General features: G+C 39.9%; 1 protein-coding gene across 2 annotated transcripts; it reads right to left on the reverse strand.

The window, feature by feature from the left end:
• Nucleotides 1–23527, reverse strand: LOC108672667 (transcriptional regulator ATRX). 2 transcript variants are annotated; one of them, XM_047883156.1, is made up of 21 exons: nt 23317–23527; nt 22406–22546; nt 21245–21364; nt 18151–19459; nt 17659–17799; nt 16824–16942; nt 16276–16574; nt 11126–15773; nt 10530–10646; nt 9459–10100; nt 8637–9015; nt 7850–8249; nt 7209–7386; nt 6563–6733; nt 5938–6094; nt 5488–5600; nt 4627–4737; nt 4111–4284; nt 3477–3580; nt 2942–3089; nt 1–2616 (listed from the first exon to the last, which is right to left on the reverse strand). In XM_047883156.1, exons 1-21 carry the CDS (start codon nt 23374–23376, stop codon nt 2581–2583), a joined length of 9567 nt encoding a protein of 3188 aa, XP_047739112.1. In that variant the 5' UTR covers nt 23377–23527; the 3' UTR covers nt 1–2580. The 2 variants fall into 2 exon arrangements, with proteins under 2 accessions (XP_047739112.1, XP_018015859.1); XM_018160370.2 differs by having other exon boundaries at nt 18112–19459.
• Between the last annotated feature and the right edge of the window lie 1920 nt (nt 23528–25447).

Genomic DNA, 25447 nt, shown 5'->3' on the forward strand with positions numbered 1-25447 from the left:
CAAGAGAGAATACGTTTACTAGTACAGATTCACGTGGACATGTCACGTAGACACGTCACGTGGTACAGAACGTACATTATTTATACTTGAAGTACAGCTAAACATCGATGGAATTCCATGGAAAGTATGTACATAAGTTTCACAATTAGCATGAAGTTTTTTTATCATCGATCATTAACCAAACTATATTATTCACCTACACAGTTAAGTCCAATGATAATCACTCCATTATTTTAGTACCAGCAAAATATTCAAGTACGCAGAATACACATGAATTAGCAACGAAGAAATATCTTATAAACGATGTATTAAATACGTCTGACATAATACATATCTTATATATTCAAGTAATTTCAACAAGCGGATTATAGCGAATTTTTGGCAAGGCCAATTCTATTCAATCCTGTTGAGCCGCTATCAAAAATGAACATACTATATGTAAATTTCGACACCTAATTAGCGAGTAGTGGCAAAAAAAAATATTTAGCACATACGACTGCCATATACCCAAGAAAATATAGAATATATACGAGAAATGCTTTCCAGATGGCAAGGCATAAAATAGCGCATACATGAAGCCATCAATGCCACTGACTGCCGATACATCGCAGTATGGTCGGGTTCTCGTGAAACTGTTGAAAAGTTATATAGATTCTTCATTGTGAAAAAAGATTATCCAGAGGAAAATTAGGTTTTCTTAGGAGACCCTACTCTTATTTAACTTATGATTACTCACTTTGGAGAAGCTATAGTTAACTAACAGCTGTCAAAAACAGGCGGGAAGCTAACCAACGACACACTTTTGGAAGTATGATGACAGCGTGCAGTACAAAGAACGAAGCCAACTAATGATGCATACGAGCACTGGCCTTTCATTTATAATTTTATCTGTTGTTAAATTTAAAATAGGAAACAATATTCAATTAGAGTTGAGTTACATTTATACTAGACTAAAAATATTGATGATTAAATGGACAAAAGCAGAAATAGGAATTTCAAGTCATGGACAGTACGGTCAGAGGAGCACTCTAAGATGTTTAACCAACTGGGTTTTCCTAATCTCCTCCTCACGTTACAACAGAAACGATCTCCCACTGAGGTTGAACATATATTCAAACAAGCAAAACAAATACAAAGCAGATTCATAGAAAAAAGTCAGCCTAACATCGTCCAAGCTATGCACATGCATAATGGACCTTGAGTAGCGCAACATAGTCGGGTCAGATTCGTGGAACTTATAAATAAGGCATAATAAATAATGAATGTTTAAATAGACATACCTACCGTTTCAGATTATGATACAGGCATACCAAAAAGTTAGAGGGTACAGATCCTTCAACATTCATGTTCATGGAGGCACCACATATCTCGGAGAGCAGAATTTTGAGTATCTTCCGATCGTTAGTAGAAGACTTGAAGTAACTCCGTATCTTCCATCACAGAACTAATGACACTTAGGAGTATACATTTTCTACGCATTCAGTTCTACTTGGACGTCTCTTGCCCAGAGTAATCCAGTATGGCAGAGGGTTCAGCCCAAACAAAACGCAATAGAAGTTGACCTCAATGACCAACGAGAGAAGAGGTGCTATAACTCGCCAGCATTTAGAAGGTCCAATTATTTACATAGTCAATATAAGAAAGACGTTAACTGAAAAAATGTCTAACGACATCAAACTAAATAAGCAATAAACGCAATTCTCTTGCTTTCTACGTATAATAAGTAAGTTCCATCATAAAGTAGTGACTTCTATCTAACACTGACGTATGTATACTCGTATAGCGCCCGCAACTTTGGCTGCACAAAATAAGACCGGAGACGTACAACATCTGACTGCACTAGGTCCGGACCGGACTGCCGGAGAGGTCCAACATGAATCAAAGATCAAATCATGTATTTTTGGTGATACAAGGTCAATGTACTGCCTACGCCCCAACACAATGTTTCACCACTAACAATGACGACACCACAACCAAAAGATCACATCGAAATGGAAACGTTGTTTGGGGCGAGCGCTAGAAGTTAGTATACCAAAAAACGACAGGGTTCATACAGAAAATAATTTCCTTAGAATGTAGAAGAGATTCATACCCTTGAAAGAAATGAACACCGATTATTGAGGAAGTAGCCGGTTTACGGAACGACGTCAATGTTCTTTTGTCTGATGAAGATCAAATGTCGATTAGACATCTAAATATTTTAGTAAATATTTACTAAATATATATTTAGTAAATATTTTAGTAGTAGAATTTTCAAATATTGGCTAGTTAATCATCGATTATCGTACCTTTAGGCTGGTACATACAAACTTAAAAATAATGGTGAGACCATTACTCCATTGCTCCACTTCGATGGAACTCTAAATTTTAATTTCTGGGATCTGAATCAACGATTATTTCACAACTTAAGATTAGCAACAAACTTGCGACCATCGTAATCATGACTCGGTAATACAGCGAGAAACGGGCTGGCATGACTGCAGTTCTTGGGTCGAGGCCAGGTTCCGATAATCCTTGGCAAACAATCTCAAGGGAAGAAAAGTTTCAAAAGAGCCGCATTTGAGGATAGAAGAAATGTGCTTATTCAAGAGTTACGACTTCAGCGCTGCCAGGTTTCTGTAGGGGAGAGATGACATTAGTTGGGCCAGAGATAAAGCAAACATTAGTTTATTCATAAAAATTCATTTTAAATAGATTGATGGGCGCACAGAAATACGAATACGTGTGTAACTTAAGGCATTAAAAGTTGAGCAAGTTGCCATCATTAAGTAAGTTATTTGTTGATATCACAACTCGCATTTCTGAACATCTGCATTATTTGTGAAAAAATCCTACCACCTTGTCGCCGTCATTATCAACATGATCATATTCAAATTTAATTCAATTAGCAATAATTTTTAGGGATGACTTCTATATTATATCAATTAAAGTGTGATTATACTTTTGGCTTTTGCATTTTCTGCGCCTTGCGCGCGAGTTGCTGCGCCCTGATCATCTGCGAGGTGGAGGACGCGGCGTTGGCGGCGCTGGTGGACGCGCCTGCGCCGTCCATGCGCCCCACACTGGCGGGCGTGACCATTGAGGAGGACCTGCGGGGTGGTTATGACAATATCGTTATTAAAGAGGTTATCATTCAGAACATCACCATCCAAAAATGGGGGTGGGAGTGACTTGGTGGTGAGACGACTTGAGAAGTGAAGGGGGGAGGGGGGCAGAGAGTGGGGTGGTTATGATAATATCGTTTGTCTGGATGTTATCATTGAGAATATGGCCATCCAAAATGAGGGCTGAGAGTGACTTAATGGTGAGACGACTTGAGGAGTGGGAGGAGGGTGATGCAAATTATGATGCACCTCACCTGTATATTATGTTCGCCTCACCTCAACAGTCCAGTACAAGTACGCATCAGTGACGCAAGTTATGATGCACCTGATTAAAGTTATGATGCACCTGATGCAAGTTATGATGCACCTCACCTCTGTATCATGTTCGCCTGGATGACTTTACTGCGGTCAATGAACTGCTCGGTCCGGCTGCCCCCCGTCAGCGCTGGCGCCCCATACGCCACACCCGCCGCCATCTGCATTAACATTGGCAGGCTAGAGCGGTGTTGCCAGGCATAGAAATCTTTGTAAATTGAGAATTCCAAATCGCACCATCCCCAATCTTGCTAAATACTTATAAGATAAAGTAGCGTAATTAACCCTCCCGAACTCACATTTAGCACTAAATTAACATTCAAGGTTGTTATTAAGGTTAAGGAAGGAAGGTTGTTAGGAAAGTTAAACATATGATAGGTTAAAGGTTTTCTAACCGATTGAGGTTTTAGGATGAACTATAATTGAAGTTACGTAGAAAACTGGGAGAAATGTGAACACAAAAAACAAGGTTCAATATTTAGATGTTTTGACATTTTATAGGATGAAAGGACGAGTAGGAAAGCACAATCAATGAAAAAGTTAGGCATAAAAATGAACATTTCACTTCACAGTAAAAATTATCAATAAAATGATGAACAACGAGCAAGGGTTAAATCAACAGTAACTTCAACCCAGTTTTTAGGTTGGGAGTACAATAAACAAATTTCTGGGAGGGCCAATGAAGACTAACGAGCTGAGATGATGAAGGCGCAACGGTTGGCTGCATCTTGTTGATGACGAGATTTTCTTTGGTGATGTTGTCCTCGAGCACCGCAAGCTGCGCCTCCAGCATCGGTAACAAGTTCACCTGATCCCCGTACGGCAGTTGAGCTCGTACCTCCGGGCCAAGCAGTGGGTTCTTCAGCTGTGAAATGTCATAATGTTATAGATCAAAGTTGTTTACATAATTTCATGGTGTTATAGACATCTCTATGGCACCCAAACTGTTCGCACTAAATAATTCAATTAGGCATAGTTTGGTCCAGTAAGCCCCGGTTCTATTCCCGGCATATTAGAAGCATTTGACGGCGTCGCACTACCTAGCGTAGCACAGAGTTTATAAACACAAAATTTGCCGCACACAGCAGAGGTAGGTTTATGAGGTATTAGGAGTCATGAAAAATGCGGCTGTAAGGAAGAAACATCGCAATTATGAAGAACATAACTGGGTTCATAGTTCTATAATAAAAAGTAAGGTTTTACTCACGTTATATACATAAGTTCTAATGCGCTGGTAGTGGTTCAGGTGTATTTTTTGTATTTGTCTGGTGGCCATTATGACGTTCTCTTGGAGTTGGGTCTGCGTCAGGTTCGGGTTCTGGTAGGTAATAAAGATAAATAATCTAATTAGTTACATTGAACTCATCGTGAAATTTTAAAAATTGTTCAAGGGAAACAAACAAACAAACGAACGTGAAGAGGCATGCAATATTTAGTAGAATAATGAGCACATGGTGTCTAACAACGCAGCAGCTATGAGGCATAATTACATACAATTATTACATTAATAGTATTACATAATTATATCTATTTATTAGTGGCTTATTTTATTTACATATAATATATATAGTATATATATAATTACATTAGTTATATAAAATATTTATAAGCAATTATTCATCACAAACAAGTATATAACAATAGAACAGCAAGAGAAACGACGATACTCGTACAAGAGGTCTTTCGCACGGGACGTCGGCCGCACCACACGAGAGTGGGTAAAATTAAACTATTTTTTCAGTCGACACGTAATAATATAACAACTTAGCCCCACAACAGAGGACCGCAGACAAAGACCACGAGCTTATTCAGAGCCTCAGAAACTACGGTACTAGGAAAACGAAATCCTACATAATTTCTAACAAGCTACACCCGAGACTGGAGGTATCTAGGTACATCTAGGTATTGTATCTAGGTACTGTATCTAGGTACATCTAGGTTCTGTTTCTGTGTTTTTAGTCCTTAGCAGATCATGATAGCCCTATAACACTTAATGCAATGCCTAGGAGTAGACGGTACGCTGGTAGATGATACATTACAATATTGAGGAGTAATCGCTTTACAATACCTGGGTGAAGATGGTTTGGATGACCTGGTTGATATCGAAGGGCGGGACGGAGGCAGGGAAGGGCATGTTGCTGTTGCCATAATTCATGACTGCGCGGTTGCCCATTTGCGGTACTGCAAAGACAGAATACATTCATCATGATAATGAGAGTAGTAGTAGTATTCTAGCGCTTCACAAAATCATAATAACAATAGATTACAATTTGCATACTTCTACTTGTTACATGAACCCTTTTACAACTGAAGATAACCAAGCCTTGAGGTGAGAGTAACATTGAAGATAACTAATATATCTGGAGATTATGGATATAAATCCTTCGAGAATGGAAAGATATAAATCCTTCATTTTCTGACACTAACTTAATTATTAAGCCTATAGATACGAGTAGCATAGACACAACAGATGTATTCAATATTGATGGATAATTGGTGATAGGTCTCTGCGTCGTACCCAGCCCCTTCTTCTCGTTCTCAAAGTCCTCCCATGCAGCCTTGCGCTCCTCCTCGCTGAGTTCCTCATTAGTTTGGTTCTCGAGGAGCGAGTCGTGCTCGTGGTAGCCCACAATCCAGTTCTTATGCCGGATGATCAGCTCGGCCAGTAATCGATCCTGCAAGAACGTGAATAACAGACATAAGAACAGCAGTAAATACAATGGGTGATAATATTAGCACCAGTATCAACTGGTATGCTGCCAATGCTGAAAATATCAAAATATGAACTGCCAATAAATAACTTTAATGATGCAATAGCGAAGACCCATTCAAAAATATTTTAAATAAATCAGTTAAGAGAAATTTATTTGAATAATCAATATTAAGAACACACCACAAAAAATGAATATTAAATGAGAAGCAGAGAATAACTATAAAAATTACTTTGCAGTACGAGTTAAGCTAACAAAAATGTTCACTGTGCTGCTTACTATGGCCCTAATGCATAAGCATAGCTTCCCATCTAAGCCGGATAGTTTCAAGTGAGCGAAATGAACTTCAATGTTGCGTGGCCTGGGACTGCTACGTAGGGAACACATAGTAAGGAATCCGAGCATTAAGACACTAAGGAAGAAGACAAAGACCTCTGGAACGATGGGTGTGTCGCGGGACTCCACATCTGCGGGGTTGAACTCGTAGAGGTCGGCGAGGTCGGTGGTGTTGAAGTAGCGCTTGATCTGATGCTCGTCCACCACCCGCAGAGACGTCGAGATTTTGTTTACCTGCCGCGAGTAGATCTTCTCTTCCATAGTGCCCTGGCAATGAAAAAAGATATAACTCAGTACTCACTGCAGTGAGTGACAGAGAGCGCACTTTCCCGAAATTGACGAAAGCGTGACTTCTCGGACAGACGGACGAACGGACGGACCGACGGACATGACGAGCACAATAAGGCATTTTTTCCATAAATGAGAAAATGCGCTAAAAATCCTTTATGACTCAATTTCTCATATGGAATTATGAAAAATATTGAAACAACCGAAAAATGAACCGAAAATTCACAGCACATCTGGATAGTTGATGTAAGCAAAATAGAATTTGTTAGGGAAACGAAATTGAGGTCTGACATATAAGAGGCGCCTACTTTCATGTCTACCTTGAAGCAAAAATAATGCAGAAAGCTAAAAAAACAACAAATGCTGCTAATCAATACCAATATTATTGTTTATGTGGCGTTTACCGAGATACTGCAGGCAAATAACACAATGCAAAACATAACAAAAGTGTTACCTGAGCAACAAATCTGTAAATGTAGCTGGGCTTGGTCTGGCCAAAGCGATAGACCCTGAAAATGGACTGCGTGTCGTGGGCAGGATTCCACGACGAGTCGAAAATAATGACTCTGTTGGCGGCCACGAGGTTGATGCCGATGCCACCAGCCCGAGTGGAGATAAGGAAGAGTCGGCACCTGAGAAATTGTCAAGGTTATTTATTCAGAGAAGAACCAGTGCATAAACACAGGCGGTTATAGGTCAGTCTTTTGTGCAGAAGAAAAGATTATACACAAAGCAGAGTCAAATGTATTTAAAAGGGTCAATTTTTTACACAGGAATTGCAGTTCATTGTACTATCCATTACAAGCCATTAGCGCTTAAGATGAAGACATAATGAGAAAGATAATTCTACCCAAGACACCGCGACTATATAGTCAATTAATCTCATTTCATCTACAATGCAAACTATTTATGCACACGTGCAAAGTGCACGTGTCCAGAAAAAAATATCAGAATTTTAAGAAACATCAGGCCATAGTTTTGTGTTCATTTCTTTCTTGGCGATAATTTTTTGGGATGGTCGGTAATGTTTTAATTGACGAACTTTCCGTAATCTTTCATTGTCGAAATTTAAAGCCTGGTATAACCATACAGTACCTGTCATTATCCTTTTCATTGAAGAACTTGCACTGGGCTTTCCTGATGTCAGCAGACACGCTGCCATCGAGTCTGAGGTAATCTTTCTCCCTCTTCCAGTGCTTAAACTGTAGCGGCATGGCGTCTTCATACGATGGCATCTCGAGAAGCCCTTGGTCTATCAAGGCCAAGAACTCCTCTATCATGTCCAGCGCCAGGATGCTCTGGCTGAACACAAGAACCTTGTCGCCGATGCTGCTGCACTCACGCATGATGTTCAACAGTAGCACGAGTTTACCGCTCAATTCGATGCGGTTCATCCACTCATCTTCTCCGATGTTAGAGTCAACTGACACTGCCACGATCTTCTTCCACCAGTCCGGCCGCACTTTGCCCGTCTGGGTGAGACCGTCGGGTAAATCTGTGACATGTTTTAATTTGATTAATTAATTCTTTTAATCAAATTTAATCTGTTGAGAAACTCATTAAGTCAACATTCAATAAATAATAGTGACCAATAAGATATAAGCGTGGGCAATAATTATAATTAAAGAAACAGTTCCGTAAGATAATAAAACATGCAAATAGAATCACTCTATGTGCATGGATACTTAGGGAAAGTATGTTGCAATATTCACAACGATATAAAAAGAGGCGAATTGGTACTAATTAATAACTTTATTATTGAGACAAAAATACACACCTGTATTTATGATTCTCGAACATTTTACTCCTAAATAGCAGCAAGCTAAAATTAAACAGCGCTCTAAGAACAAAAGGTATAAGAAGAAATATTCCCAAAACTCACCATCACCAGGACTATCAGGCCTACTAACTGCCTCCTCCTCGGACTCTTTGACATTTTTCTTCTTCTTCTTCTTCCTGGGGTTGTCATCATCAGAAGATTCTGAAGTTGTTTCATCACAAATGAAGTCGTCAAGCTCCTCCTCATCTTCATCAAACATGGCGCGTCTGGCTTGCAGTGCCAGCACCATAGGATGCGTCCACACGCGACTCAGGTTGTTAAAGTCCACAAAAAGTCCTGAGCCCACCCTCTTGGGGCCGCCTTGTGCCAGGTTTGCCAGGTAGTAAGAATAAAGCTCGCACTGCAGATCTGACATCTGTACTGAGATTACGTACTCCATTTTGGGCGGTAAGAAAGGCTTCAGCACCGTATAGTCGAACCGCTGCACACAACATTAATAAGTAATCTAGAGTGTATTTAATTAACTAAGCAAGTACCGGTATATGTATAGAGAAATCTGAAAATTAATAATTAGAACTCTCACTCACTTGACCCCTAGTATTGATCGGCATGAATTGAGAGATGTGTCATTCACAATTAAATACTGCCTATAGAAATGAATGAAATTCATATTCGATTATGAGGGATGCTACACACCCATCCTCGCACCAATTCATAGTTTGCATTCTTTTTATTTGGATTATTGTAAGAAATATATTTATTCATTAATTTATTCACAGTATTTTACTATCTTCTTTTGATTAGCATGCATCTGGTGGCAGTTCTCAAAATTATGGATGGCATTTACCTGCATTTCATTAGCCTTTACGTTGAATATTTCTATCGTGAACTCACAAGTATGTGAATATTTTATAAAGCACACACCTGAACGCAGCCCTCGAGCAGGTTATGGAGGATGTGCGCCCTCCTCTTCATCCTTTTCACATCACGAGGGGTCGCGTCCGCACAGCTCCCGGCATTGATGGGGTTCACGAATCTGTTGAGGAACTCCTTGCGGGTGCCCAGCAGGTTGGGCTTCACGAACTGTATCATGCAGTGGTACTCCTTCAGGTTGTTCTGCAGGGGTGTGCCTGTTAGTACCACGCGTCTCATGGTAGACATTTTATTGACGGCCACAGAAATGGCGCTCTTCTCATTCTTCAGAATATGTCCTTCGTCACATATGACAAAATCAGGTCCTGGGTTAACCAAGGTCTTTTGAAATATCTCCTTCATCTTGCCCTTGTATTTCTTGTTCTTCTCATTGGACAAAGTCCTGAACATGTCGTAGCCCATGATACAAACTCCAGACTCTTTGTGCCACTCGTCGAGGCGGTAAGCTCTGTTCCACAAATCTTTGGCTGAGATCAACTCGATGACGTCGAATGGCAAGAGCTTCCCTTTAAGCCACTTCTTGAACTCGGAGACCCAATTGTACACGGTGTTTACTGGACACAGCACGAGCACTCGACGCATATGCTTGTGCAGAGCTTTGCATGTCAGCAACGTGTGCAGGAATACGATGACCTGCAACACAGTACGTCAATGTTAACTACCTTGCATATGTTTAACATTGGCTCCACCATCACCAGAACACAATAACTAAAGTTGATTACTTTCCTATGTTTCACACCAAGTCCACCAGAGAACAATTGTCGAATATGAACTAATGAAAGAAGGCAAGTACGCGGGACACCAGCAATTTAGTTCTGTTTGATATCTTGCAACATCCTTAACAGCCAAATTGACTTTATAGATCATTAAAGAAAGATTAAAGAAGAATGAGATTGTCCCTGAGCTCACATCATTACGAGTGATGTCTCCAGCTATTGCATTCAAAGATTTGCTACAGTAATTTGAGGTAACATCTCAAATACCAATAAAACATGGACTTGGTAAACATTGCATTGAAAACTAAGTAAAGAAAAGATGGCTAATCACGAGAGCACCAGTGACCTGCAAGGTCTTGCCGAGCCCCATACAGTGCGCCAGGATAGCCCCGCTGCCAGCCTCCTTCTCGCAGCGCTCGAGGCTCTCACACGTCGCCTCCCACATGAACTTGATGCCCTTCACCTGCACGCCAACATAACTTACGTTATATTTGAAAATAATTCAACTAAATGCGATAAAATATTACATGAATGAAATTAAATGTTCACCCCGCCAACAGGTGGTAACGTCTTTCGTATTTGGATGATAAACTTTGATCGAATAGTCAACCACAAGAGCTTCAACAAGCCAATAACATGATTTTTGACACGAGAGCTCATTATTGTGGCGCCCTTATTATTTTACGAAATCCTTTATTAGTGATTATATATTATATAGATGAAATTTTAAATATAGCATATTGAAGAAATTACTACAGCAAAGTTCAGTATTTAGCTTGATAGAGATACCATAATAATCTAAACTTATTGCGTCAACCCACAGGGCCTCCGACCACATCCATCCAAAGACATGAATGAGAGAAATTTTACAATTAATTGAAAACAAAATTAATAAATCATTGGAGAAGTTAATTTTAAATTTAATTGGAAACTTAAACAAACCTGATGGGGTTTGAGCAAGGGCACGAGCTTAGAGTTGACAGAGACAAGCTCTTCTTTGGTCTCAGGATCGAAGTCGAGCACAAGTTTGGTGACGTCACCCTGGTCAGCCTCGACGTTGATTTCAAATATCTTGTTGTAGAGTTGCTGACGTTCCTTTATTCTGCTACGTCGATCCTCCTCTTGCTGCGTGGCGTTCTTCGTGCTCTCGGTGAGGTCGGCGTCTTTGATGATGCGCCGCACCTTGCGCTTGCTGGGTGTTTCTTCGTCAGCGTTCTTGTCACCGTCCTGAGCGCCGTCTTCTTCAGACGAAGATGACATGGTCTTCTTGAGACGCTTCCTCTTCTTCTTCTTGTTGTCAGAGGATAGATCCTCCGACTCTGATGATGGATCTTTGGCTTTCCGCTTCCTGCTTGATGGCTCAAAAATTTCAAAGTCAGAGTCACTGTCAATGAACATTCGAGATTTACGAGGCGATTCCATCTCAGAGTCGTCAGAGTCTTCGGAATCGTCATTAATATTCTTCTTATCAGCTTCCTTATCGTCACTTTTTTCAGCGTCTTCATCTTCATCAGAGGAAAATTTCAATGACATGTAACCTTTCTTGCCGACAGGTTTCTTCACCTTGTCATTCTCAGCTTCATCGTCTGCCTCCTTATTATTCTCATTTTCTGTGGCATCATTCTCTTCAGCTTCCTGCTCCTTGAGCTCTTTCTCCTTTTGTTTTGCTTTCATTTTCTCATATTTCTTCTTCTTTTCTTCCTCAATCAACTCGCGGTCGCGTTTGGTAGCAGCGTCTTCGCTGCTATTGCTGCCACCCGCTCCCTCCTCATCACTGCTCATTAGAAGAGTTTTCTTTATCTTATCATTGAGCGTCACGCCAACGGACTTACTCTCCTTCTTGGTCTTCTTTTCTCCTTCTCCATTCTCTTCTTCCTCCTCCTCTTCATTTTCTGCCTCCTCATTCAAACTGATGTCCAGCAATCCTTCTTTAGATTTCTTAGACCCTTCTTTCTTACCATTCACTTTACTCTTTGCCTCCTTACTTTCTCCATCTTTCTTGTCGTCTTTGTCGCTTTTTTCTTTATCCTCATCTTTATCATTGTTCAGCTCTTCTTCTTCACTGTCATCATCTTCGTCATTATCTCCACTTGCAGTCGAAGTCTTAGAAGTAAACTTTTTCTTGAGTTGAAATTTCATGAGTGACTTGAATTCAGCATCAGAGTCCTCATCGCTGCGAGCAACTTTCTTCTTTTTCCTGCGGTCATCATCATCATCGGAAGATGAACTAGAACTGCTAACATTTTTGGCTCTGATATCTTTGAGGTATTTCTCACACTCCTCCACGGACACAGACTCCTCCTTCTTGAGCGTCTCCAGCAGCACAGGGTGCAGGGCAGTCACTTCCACCACGGGTTTTTGCTCCTCCAATTGCCGCTTGCCACGAAGTCTCTCCAGCTCTCCGTCACTCTCCTGGCCTCCATCTGACTTGGGTTTGCTGCACTTAGGTCCCACTTTACCTTTACGTTTTTTAACAATTTTTGCTTTCCCAGTCAATTTTTCCAAGAGAGATTTTTTGTCCTTGCTGGATTTCTGGGACGCCTCAGAGTCACTGTCACTCTTGAGTAAGTCTGCAAGGGCAGCCTCGTTGGCAGTTTTTGCCTTCTTGTCAGATTTATTCTTAGATTTGCTGGGCGAACTGTCAGAGTCATTGCCTGACTTCTTATCCTTTCCAACAGATTCTTTAGCTTTACTTTTATTCTTTGACTTGCTTTGCTTAGACGATTCATCTTGTTCCTTTGAAGGTTTCTTGGCTTTATCACTCTTTTTAGCAGTAACTGCTGTCATGATATCTTTCATTATCTCGTCGCTGTCGCTATCGAGAAGTTCTTGCTTGGCAGCTTCGTTTTCTGTATTCTTCTTCTTATCTTTAGGCTTTTTTTTGGTTGATGAATTAGTATCCTTCGATACTAAACTTGCAGGATCGCTGTCACTATCAGCCAGCAACGCAGCCTTGGCAACGTCATTGTTCAGTGGTGGGTTTTCACTTTCATTATCGGTCTCACTACTTGATTTTATTTTATCATCTCCGTTGGCTTGAGAATTTTCTTCGCCAGCATCTTTCTGCGACAAACTTTCATCTTCAGCAACTGCTGGTGCCTTCGATTTCGAGACAGAATCTGCCTCAGACTCTTTTGTTGGCTTATTACTAGCCTTAGAATTGTCGGAATCTTCCTCACTTTCAGCCGCGATTTCTCTGTTGTTCACAGCTTCATCTTCCTCGGGAATATCGTCCTGGTCGTTTTCGTTATCACAGACCTCATCCTTACTGAACAACTGCAAGGTTTTTTCTAGAACATCATCTGTATTGTCAATATTATCGTCAGCCGCGCCTCCTTCCTTTGCATCATCATCACTTTTGCCGTCACTGTTATCTTCATCAGAGTCTTTATTTTCCTTCTTTTTCATCTCCCTTTTAAAATAGGCTTTCTTTTTCTTCTCATACTCATCGCTATCCATGTCAGCATACTTGTCTTTCTTACTGCCCTTCTTCTTACTGCTGCGCTTCCGCTCCTCTTCTCCGGACTTCTTCCTTTTCCTCACACGCGGACTAAGCCGAGTTCCTTCATCTTGCTCTTGCTCCTCTTCCTCTTCACTAGCAGATGCTTCGCTCCTCTTCATATCTCTTTTCTTTTTCTTACTCTTGCGCGGTGATCGACTCTTCAGCTGATCATCTGGATCACTTTCAGAGTCGGCGTCGCACTCTTCATCCGTTTTCTCGTCCTTACCGCGACGTGAACGTTTCTTACTTGAACCTTCGTTCTTCTTGTCTTCTTCGGTACAGGAACGTGTGCGTTTCTTGCTCTTCTCGGGCTCCTTCTTCTCATCGTCTGAAGGTTGAGAGCGTTTCTTGTGCTCGCGTTTTTTGCTAACAGAGGCCTCGGTGTATGTTTTTTCCTCAAGGGCACAAGAGCGGTGGCTGCGTCGCGGACCAGGCTTTTCCGTGTCAGATTCAGAAGATGCGCCAACATCAGAGTTCCTTTTGTTCTCTTCCTTTGTTTTCTTTAACTGTTCATCAGTGTTCTTTTTGTTTTCTTCCTTTGTTTTCTTTAACTGTTCATCAGAGTTCTTTTTGTTCTCTTCCTTTGTTTTCTTTAACTGTTCATAAGAGTTCTTTTTGTTATCGTTCTTTGTTTTCTTTAACTGTTCATCGGCTTCAGAATCTTCCTGGTCAGACTTCACTTCAGCAGATTCCTGTTCAGGTTCTACATTGGAAGTCGATTCGCCATCCTTGTCAGATTTGACAAGAGCCTTTTTCTTTGCGATGGAAGAGTTGGCTAATTTATCAACTGTCTTGGTATCAATTACATCTTCTTTGTCGACACTTTCCTTACATACATTGGACTGTTTTTTATTGTTCAGAAGCTCGTCAAACTTGTCAACTTCCTTATCAGAGATGCCGTCTTTATCAAACACGAGTGTATTTTCGTTGTCATCATCCTCGCTTTCTTTTGATAGATCATCCTTCTCATTGCTTACGGATTCATTATCTTCCATTTCTTCTGTATTTGAGATGTCACGCGGAACATCAGCAGACTCAGGGCGCTCTGTTTCATCGGTGACGGGCAAATCTTTGCTTACTGTCTCGTCCTCCTCATCATCCTTTGTTCGTCGGGTTCTCCTACTGAACGGTTTGGCGCTGCTCTGAGCCTCGTCTTTTGCTTTGACGGGATCAACGCCACTCTCATTACCGGCGTCATCGTCGTTTGTGGTGACCCGAGTTGGCTGTTGACTCCTCAAAAGTCTACCACTAACTCGTTTTACAGTCCTTTCGGGCTCTTTCTGCTCAACGATTTCAACTTTCTTGGATATCTCTACACGATTTCTGAGAACCCTTTTGGGTATCTCGGGCTCTGATTCAGAAGGATCACTATGACGAGTTTCGGGCTTCTTAGGCGTCTTCACTTTTGTCGAGCGTTTATCAGAGGTTTCAGTTTTGGGAGGCACATCTTCAAGAATTTCCATTTTCTCTTCTGAGTGTTTCTCCTTAGTGCTAAGGGAATCGTCATCCAATACATTTCCAAGACCAGGGTCTTCATCGCCTTCCTGCATGTCAGCATCAGCAGATTGAGGCACCGGTTTCTGGGCCGTATCCTCAACGTCTTTATATTTGGTTTCAACATCGCGCTGCTCCGACTCCAAGCCTAGCAGAACCTGCACAAGCTCGTCCCTATCCTTGCCACAATTGGCCAGAAACTTGTTCTCTACAGCCACGAAGTTGTCACTCATGGCGCGCATTAGACGGAGGAGCCTCCGGGAGCATTGGAGTCTGGTTGAATCTGAAGCGGACTTGGCATCTTGAAGCCACTTGGTCTGCACGCGACCAACCTGAGAGGAACACATGTCAAGCATGTCCTTCAGGTCCTTGAGGCTGGTGCTGAGCCACGGTGCAGAGTCCTCTGAGGAGGTTTCTGTAGCTTCTGCACTAGCTGGATCGTTCACAGTCTCAGGTTCATGAGAAGTTTCGACTTTTGAAGAGGAACTTTTGTCATTATTTTCTTCCGTCGAAGGAGTTGCAAGATTCTTCTCACTTCGCTTTGCTTTCAGTACAGCAAACTTGTTGTCTAAATTAGTTTTTGCGCGTTCCGTTCTGGAAGATAAGCAAAAATATTATATGATAAACTTTACCAGAATATTTCATGCAGATGTTAGAAATGAAAATTTCCCACAAATTATTGCCAAAAAATCCAGAAATCACGTGATGAAGAGACTTATTCATTAAAATTCAGAGAAATAAAAAAGTAGATATTTCCCTAGCGGGCCCAATCATGGGAATTTCATAATTCAAGGCATTGAGAGTGTAATTACTTGGCACAGCGCCAAGCCATGGCGTTATAAGCATGAATTTCACGAGTTTCAAGGCCATATATGCGTATGAGCTTGTAACAGATAAGAAGGATTGAGATGAGCATAGCAAAGCATGCACGGCAACAATTGAACTGCTGTGCTCTCTCCAATATGAGGTCAGATATCGAGTCAAAACTTATCTTTACTTTCATTCTTAAAATAAGCAATTAAATAAAACTCAATACTGAAGTATATGAAGCAAAGCAGATATATTCAACATTCAACACTCAACAGGCACCAAGTACCTGGATTTCGCCAGCGCTTGTTCAGTGCAGTTCCTAAGATTTAGTAGGACAGCTCGATGCTGCAGCCTGAGGTCGGTGAGGGGCTTCATGTTACACACATAGCACTCCCACTTCTTATTACGCCCCACGTCCCTAATAGCCGAGCGCCCAAAGTTGCGCCGCAAACAAGGCTTGCAGAAGCCGTTGGTGCAGAAGTCGCACAGCATGAGGTCGCCCCCGTTGGCACACCACCTGCAGTACTCATCCAGACCTTCTTTGTCTTTCTTCCAGGTCCCCTTACCGTAAAATTTACGGCAACGCTGGAGGCAAACACGACCACGTAAAGTTCAAGAATCACAACAGGAATGTCTTTTGAACTAAACGGTTCATACATAAAATGTTCTCCAAAAACTGTATACAAGTTACTATTCTGGTCAAATTAAAATTTAATAACTGGTATATATAGAGCCCTTCAAACAAAGAAACAAATCCACAAACAGCGCAGAAACAGATATAGGTACAGTAGGAAACTATAAAGATGTCATAACGGCTCAAGATATTAAGAATACCTTGCAGAGAAGGACTCCGAGGATGGGATGGGTGAAGACTAGGGCAGGCATCTTGTGGTTGACTTGTTCATTGCAGCCTGTACATCGCGGTAGGCAGGTTTGCATCTTTTCCAGCAGCTCTACAAATGTTAGGCAGGTTATTGTGGTCTCAAAAAGCTGGACGGGATACTGCTGTCTGCATGTGCAGGGCACGTTAATGTGTTATGAAAATGCCAAACATGTGCAAGTGTATGCACATGCTTGAAATGATAATTCGGTTTGCACAAGCTGGGAAAGTTACATAGATCTGCAAAATGGTGAACATGCTATCTTAAGATCACCCCAAAGTAACACATGCCCAGAGTTCATTCACAGACACCAACCCGAGGCCGTGCTGCGAGTACCAGCCATCGACGGCAACCAAGCACCACCCACCAGCTTCACCAATAAATGAACTGAGCTTCGCAAGGCTCGAACCCAAGGCTAGCTCCTCTAATATCAGTGCCGCTACTATCGCGAAAGTGTCGTCACTAGGTCAGCCTGACTAATGGGTATAGTTGTAAGTTGGGTCCTATAACGAGACAGGCAAAGAGTAGAATACAATTTCTGTCCCTACGTCGTTGCTGAGCTATGACTGCTTCTTAATTAGGGCGCATTTGGCTCGACAAGGGGATCATTTTTTGTCGTGCAGTCGGAGATGTTGCACCAGGATTGCAAAGACACGAGTCTAAACTTCTCCAGGTCTATAATACTATATTAAGTTGTCAGTAATGCCGTATGTGCATGAATATCGCGCAGAATTGAGTCAAATGTAGACGTAGTTTTTCTCTTAGTTCACTGGACAATTGTTTATTACCTTTGGACTGCCTCTCAAAAAGTTTGTCTTCCTTCTTGGTGTACGTGACGGCGTTTTCAGCCTCCCACTTGGCCGACTCAACGTCTCCGTCATCACATTTGGCTTCTATGAGGTCATCCTCAGCCTCTGAGGACGCTTTACCTGAAAGTTTTAATACAAATAAATACCAAAAAACGTAGTATTACTTGTATATAGGTACCGGTAGGCTAAATAGGATTAACTGAAATCTACACTGTATAGGAGAAATAACTAAAAGAACTTGCTTGAGGTGCAAGTTATGCAGTTAAAACAACTCAACAAATCAGAGTCATGAATCACCAAAAATATAAAATATTCACGTGACTTAAGGCTACCACACAAGACAAGTGCAAAAGGATATATTTAGAAATCAAGTTGAGTAATTATGTCTCATGAACAATAAGTAAAATTTACAAATAAATTGAAGGTTTGTACCTGATTCTGCATCGGATTTGTCATCTACAGGAACAGAACCTTCATCATCTTCTTCTTCTTCTTCATCGTCGTCATCGTCGCTGTCTGAGACGGTGGTGGTCTCCTCAGACTCAGCCTTCTCACTGTCACTATCCTTGTCATAATTGTCACGTCCCTTCTCCTTGCTTTTCTCGGTGTAATCACTGAAATTGAAATTCTTCTTTTTGGCTGAAATTTTTTTGGAGCCTTCATCTTCAGGTTTTGCTACACTTTTACTCTTTTCATACACTTCTAAGCTGCTTTCTTTTGAAGTAGCTTTGGAATTAGAATTTTCCTTGTTCGAGTTAGAGTCTTCTTTACCTTTGGTGCGAAAAAGTGTCATCAGTGTACTTCGACCCGGTACTTTTTTCTCGGGCAAGTCAACTGCTTCTAGTAGAAGTGTTCCCATGTCTTTTCCTCTGTCCCGCCCAGAGTCGTTGGCAATTTTTTCTTTCTCAGGCGTACAAAGAAGATCGCTGAGATTTCGCAGTCTAATGCCACCACCAGCAGCAGGCTTCGGTTCATCACAGCCACTGCTGGCAATAGCTGCCATGGCTAGCGTTAAACCAGGGTCGCCATCAGTAGTGTCCAAGTCTACTGTGTCATTCCCCGCATCTTCCAAGAGGGATGGTGATTCAGAAATAGGAACTACTTCACTCGCGTCCATTAGTGGTAACGAGCCTTCAGAGTTAGTTGCTAATGGTATGTCAATATCATTCAAGTCTATGTCAGGTAAGGCACTCGTGACACTGGCACAGTCCTCCACCACAGATTTTTCTTGGTCAGTGTCAAGGCTGACAACCGACGAGTCTCTTTTTTTATTCTCAATCACCTGGTGATCAAGTTTTTTGGGCTTGTGAATGCCATTTTCTATAATATCAGCATTTCTTCTTCCTTTTATTTTAGGGCCAATACTTTTAATACTTTTATTAGACTTAAAAGATTGAGGTTTATTTATTTTGGCTTCTTCATCATCGTTCACTAAAGAAGAATTCACAATATCATCATCAGAATCAGATTCATCACAATGCTTAGCATCAGTCACCACTTCAGATGAACTCTGTTTATTTGAATTGGCTGTGTCAGTTTTGTCCGTTTCCTTCACTGAGAGTTCACACGAGTTATTTTTGGTTGTCTTATCACAAACTCTAGATGCAACGGGTGTCTCATTTTGATGAGCTTTGGAATCAGTATTTTTCTGAGTATCATTGTTCTTGTCTGAACTGAGGCTGGAGTCTTGAGGCTCAGAAGAAGCAGTGGTTGTAGCTTTTGCTGCTCCATTTGCTTTGCTTGCACCCTTGCTCTTTGCAGCAACCAAACCTTGCTTGCCCTGCACACAAAAAAGTACTGACAACTCCAGGATAACAAATAAATAGGTATTTTATGATTTATCACATTTCCTAACAGAATTTTAGTTTAACTTCATGGTTGACAAACAGATTTGCAGAATTTTGTGCAGACTTCATTACCCTTGAAGAGGCAAAATCAGTTAACTTAATGATTTATTCACAAACAAATTGAAGAAATTACTCTAATATAGGAATAATAACTATAATACTGCTAATTTATTTATATGCAAAATTTTATTATAATATGCTTCCATGTATCATTAGCTTAGAAAAAGTTAGTGAATGAAGTTATATTAAAAATAGAATGGCAAGTAACATCAGAGGAGGAGAAGACTGGCAGAAGAGAACCAAATAATCTTAGCCGGACAATTAATGTCCCTTAGAAATGGGACCTGGAAGTAATATCCCACGAGGCAAAATACCATAAGAAATGCAATGGCAGAAATTCATTCCTATCAGGAAACTTAGCTATTTGATGTTATAGCAGCGAAGTTATTTACAGCATTTTTGCCATGGAACAGATAAGTAATTTCTTGATTCAATGTTTCCATTTCTCAAGGAGAATAATGACTTGTTTCCCCCAAATGAGGTATGGGGTGGGAAGGGGGAAGACAGTTGACATATATGTACCTTATACTTTATATACCGTAAACGTTGTTGACGTATACCTTATGTCACTTAGATTCATTGCGGTTGCTCAAGTGGAAATTAAAGATAGAAAGAGGTCAGACATGCGTTCAGTCAACCTAAAAACTGAAATTGTCCTGGGCTTGTTCGGATCTATGTATTGTTGCATGTAGCCATTAAGATGAGGTATGTTTAAGAAATGCAATCTTGATACTTACTAACCTGATGAGCTCAAGCTTGCTTTGGTTATATGCATTTAATGCATTTGACCCTACATGCATCTTGCTTCTTTTTAATGTGTACTTTTCTTTCCAAGATTTGAAATAGCAACTTTCTTACTTATTATTTATATCTGTTCAATTCTATTTCATATTTTTAATTAATGCATCTACATTCAATTAGTTTCTTGTTATTTCTATTACAATTTTGTTCAGTACTTAGCACACCTTGATTAAGATCTATCTTATTCTAACTACAGTAATATTCCAGTTCTCATTCATCATACCTAAATTCATTTACATTGGTGTACCTATTTAACAGATAAACTTGTTAGCAGTGTTGGTTTTAGTTAAGTTCATTGATCACAGGCATGTTATTACTACATCTTTACATCTTGAAAGTCTCAATCAGCTGCCGCTCTGATACTATACTCATGTCACTGCTCCCTCCCTCTTCCAGGTCTAATTTGTAGCATTGATGCAAATCATTCACATTAGATTTTCTGCATTATTGTTCACTTATGTCAACAATAAACACTTGAATTATCATTACCTTCATTCTGCTGGAACCTTGGTTTTTATTTCACTCTAAGTCCCACCAGAACTAATGACAGCCTCTCAGACATTATCCACAACCAATGCATTAGTAACAACTTGACATAACCAACAGGATGACAAGTAGTTTTGTAAATGGTCTGGGTGATAAGAAAAATATTCTCCAACTGTCACTGGTTGATAACCTTTTATGGGTGAAAATGCTACATCATCAAAATGAAAGATCTCATGCCAAAACAGGCATCAATTGTTCCAGAGATGGAAACAATTTGCTGTTAGTAAGCATGAGCCTTAATTTAATATAATTCCAGAAATAAGCAAGTTGTGAAAAATATCAAATCACAATTTGATCTATGTGTATCAAACCTTGATTTTGAGTTTTGCAATCTGCTTGCCAAGTGAATTTGATTTCCTGGTTGACAAGCAGAAGCGCCGCATGAAGTCATCCAGCCAGTTCACAGTTGCGTCAAATTTATCATCGTTAACCTGAAAAGAAATGTACACATTGACACCAGTGCTACCATGCAGTGTGCTTGTCACTCTCCAAAATGCTATAAATTATTACCCTAAATTCTAAAACATCCTGGTAGAAGACCTGTCAAAATCTTCTTAATTGGGCTATTATAACGTCAAACCTTCAAGTCTATTGGGACAGATTTAGCATAAAAAATATCAATTCTGGAACAATTTGCTGGTAAAAAGCTTAGCAAAATTTAGCTGTGACAGGGCTACCAAGTACCAACATATTGGTTCACCAACGTGAACCGCCTCTGGTCAACAATAAAGGCCCTGGCCGGCAAACCTAAAAACTACCCCAATATCGCCATCAACTTCAATGAGAGACCCATCAATAACACCAAAAAGCTTGCTGATCGCTTCAACAGTCTCTTTACGGCTGTCACTCAACACAGGTCTAATAAACTAAATAGAATCACAACCCGGAAGTCAAAGAACCTCAACCTATCGGACAGTCCCTCCTTCTCATCGGCACAAGTGGCCAACGCAATCAAACAATCCCGTCCCTCCAAGGCTACTGGACCAGACAAACTAACCATCTTTCACCTCAAATATCTTGGACCACTCGGAATTGCTTACTTGACACGCCTTTTCAATGAGTCCCTATATCAATAACCTATGCAACTACTGCCACCTCTCCCCGGATGATGTGCCCCACCTCTTCAACTGCCCCAACAATCCAACTCCACTCAGCACTATAGACCTTTGGAGGGACCCAGCTGCGGTCGTGCGTTGGCTCCAGCCACGGCTGGATCAATGACGCCGGGATCGGGCGCGGGGCAACAACAACAACAACAACCACCAACATATATCATTGATAAACATATGAATTCTTATCAATACAGGAGTTAAAAGTATAACATTATTTTAGCTCAAAAGACATATACAGGAACATGGAGAGGCTAAATAAATGTAACCTAATACTAATTAAACTCCCCATAGAACTATGGATATTTAAATGCACTTATGATCATCAGAATGATATGCATAAGGAGCACCAAAGCTACTCACTTCTTTGGCCACAGTCAAGGCAAGTTTTCTGACTTCATTTCGAGACAGATTTTTGGTGCTGGTTCTGCTGCAGAGCTTGTCATAGAGTTTGCCTTCAACGTCATGATGCTCACTGTGCTTCAGAGCCGCAAGCCGATATGTCTGAGATCCATGCAACAATGTTAATAAAACAATTTGACACTTTTTATAAATACAAAAATAATAAAATTAATTTAACAATACGTTTAGAAATGAAGTAATTTCATGCAAAAATTGTCAGCCGCTTTGAAATCAAAGAATGTGAAATAGACAGCCAGATATTATAACAAAACTAGTCTTCTCTACATGAAGATTCATAGTGAATGTTTTCATGCGTTTTTATATATATTTTCGAATTTTCAATTTAAGTGATTTAAAGCCATGAAAATTTAGGTTACAGTCTGTAAAATAAATGGATAGCCAGGATCATTATCATGGAGCTCGAAAAACTTATTATAATTTGAACATATTCAAACTGCTGACCAATGCAACAAATATGGGTCTGTTCTGATACACATAGCTATACCTATACAGTTCAAGTGCCCAACAGAGACAAAAACAACAAGAACTGGTTTATCCCTAAACCCCTTCACACTGAAATAGATATGAAACAAAAGATTTTGCATCTCAATTGTTGGACCAAGTTTAAATAACCAGTACATATATATTCATAAACATAAATGTTTCCTAAAATATTAAAGTAGCTAGCAAAATAAGCAGGTAAGATTTACAAGTTTAAGAATGTTCATATTCATATCAGTTGAGTCAGTTTATTCATCATTATATCATTTAAATTTAATACTCCTCAGATTTGTGGTCAGGCAGATAAGAAATAAAAATGAAGCCTTTACATAACTACACAAGACCTGAAGCATCACACAATGGCAGCTTACCTCTCCCTTCATGATGACCGCCACCTGGTCATCTCCGTCAGCATCATCTTCCAGTCCCATGGTGGCAATGCTCAGAATGTCACTCAAATTGCAACAAAATCAAAACTTTATCTAGTCTATTTATTATGAACCATTAAATGAGATTCTTCCTGACAGAGGATACACTAATACACAAGATAGATATTATATTAATCACATTTGTCACTGGTACCTGCACAGAAGATATTATACATGCTTTTAGTTTAGTTATGCATAATAACAACTTCAGCAAAAAACAGGAACAGGGCAGGAAGTGAAGCTCTTCCTGCCACTTTAATTGAATCTAATTAATTCCATTACTTCCCACAGCTTTTGTTACCACTTGCATTACTAGCCTGCATTATATAAGTGCAACTAATATTGTTTGTGTAAGTTTACTTTGCACAACATTCTGTTCTTAACAGTCACACAGTTCTTGCATTACAGTACCTATATTATTCCATTTGCATCATTATTTCAATTAAACTTTAATATTTTTCTTTCAGTGCTTACTATCTGTTGCAACTTTCCAATATATTTCCAAGCTTCTTAGCTGTTATTTATTAATTTACCAATTCTGAATTGGCTCAATGATTGTTTATTCAATGATCATTTATTTCTTAACATGATTGTTCCAAGTAACATTTTGAAGTTTTAGTGCAATTAATTATGACCCATGCTTGGCATCAAGGTCATCTGATATTGCTTGCAGTAGTTTTTGTTAGTATTTTCATTTAAATCTCGCAGCTGTGCAACAACCGTCCTGTGCTCCGTACTTCATATCACTAGTTAATAAACACTAGATGTAAATCAAAACAGTCCTCAAGCACAATACTAGTTTAGTCTCCATCTACTTGTATTTATGGCTACCATCAACCGGGGATACTCAGGACGGTTTTGAGCGTTTTTTGTTAATAACTTCTTACCATGACACATTTCATAAACAAGTTTAGGCTCATTTTATAGCTCTTTGCGAGGGCTATCGAATGGAATCTTCAAAAAAATTCCATATGCTATTCATAAGATGCCAGAAGCAAAAAAAGAGTGTCCCGAGTTGCCCCATTGAACGGGGCTACTCGGGACACTTTGAATAAAACTTCATTTTAAAATATTTGAAGCATGCAGAGTGTACTCATCCATTACTAACAGTACTCTGAAGTCCTCCTCTTTCATTGTAGATGATGTAGAGGTAGAATAAATGAAATTTTTATGGATTTTTACTCGTTTTTCCTTTATTGATATGATATTACCATATACATTGATTACCATATTATTGATGAGATATTACCGTATCCATGAACATGCCATTGAGCATTTACAACAACCTTGTCCACTGCAAGCTTCATATCAGCAGCCTTATAGCATTTTTTCTGTATCTGTAAGCTTACAGGACGCCTTGTAATTTTACACCATTTTAATTGGGTTAAGTGAATTTACTATAAAAAAAGATTGTGAAAAACATACCTGAAACAGAAAGGAATGTTTTAGTGACAACCATATGTTTTGAAGAAATAAATCATAGTTTAGGTCAATTCCTTTTCATTCTATGATGCCTGGTGCACAATTCTATATATGACATTCTATGCACAATTTTGTGATGACTGATGATGCACTAATTTTTTGACAAGTGAAATTTTTTTTGCCGAGCAAGGTAAATGTAATCAATATTCTTTGTTTTTAATCAATTTTTTTCTTAACTGGAGCCTTTGCTTACCAAGGTTCTACTGTAAATGCATTTCTGGGGGTGTCCCAAATAGCCCCGGGGGGGTGTCCCGAGTAGCCCCGCAGTGCGGAAATGGCTGCCATTTTTTGGGGGGATTGAGGTACGTATGTAAATTATGCAAATAAAGTTTTCAAGACGACACCTTGGTGCAACTTTTATGTAAGTAAAACTTTTTAATACGGCAAATATTTTTTTTACTACAGCAGTAGGTAACTTTTCCTTAGCAGAAGTAACTTTTCAAAATAGCGTTTTTCACAATTTTTTCCAGGAATCTGTAGTATTTTTTGACTTCCTTCATACTACATAGATAGGAAAAATGTTGACGTTTACGCCACTATATTTAGTTTTGCAATATTCCAATTAGTTCTGCTACTAAAACAGTTTTATGCC

The sequence above is a fragment of the Hyalella azteca genome, unplaced genomic scaffold (assembly GCF_000764305.2).
Source record: "Hyalella azteca isolate HAZT.00-mixed unplaced genomic scaffold, Hazt_2.0.2 contig12157, whole genome shotgun sequence".
Lineage (NCBI taxonomy): Eukaryota > Metazoa > Arthropoda > Malacostraca > Amphipoda > Hyalellidae > Hyalella > Hyalella azteca.

Excerpts from the sequence above, each read along its gene's own strand:
- LOC108672667 (XM_018160370.2), bottom strand. The coding sequence starts at position 23,376 with ATGGGACTGGAAGATGATGCTGACGGAGATGACCAGGTGGCGGTCATC. Across the intron at positions 19,460-21,244 it reads TTGCAAAACTCAAAATCAAG|GGCAAGCAAGGTTTGGTTGC; the intron begins GTTTGATACACA and ends TTTTGTGTGCAG. Across the intron at positions 9,016-9,458 it reads TGCTCGAGGGCTGCGTTCAG|CGGTTCGACTATACGGTGCT; the intron begins GTGTGTGCTTTA and ends TGTTGTGTGCAG.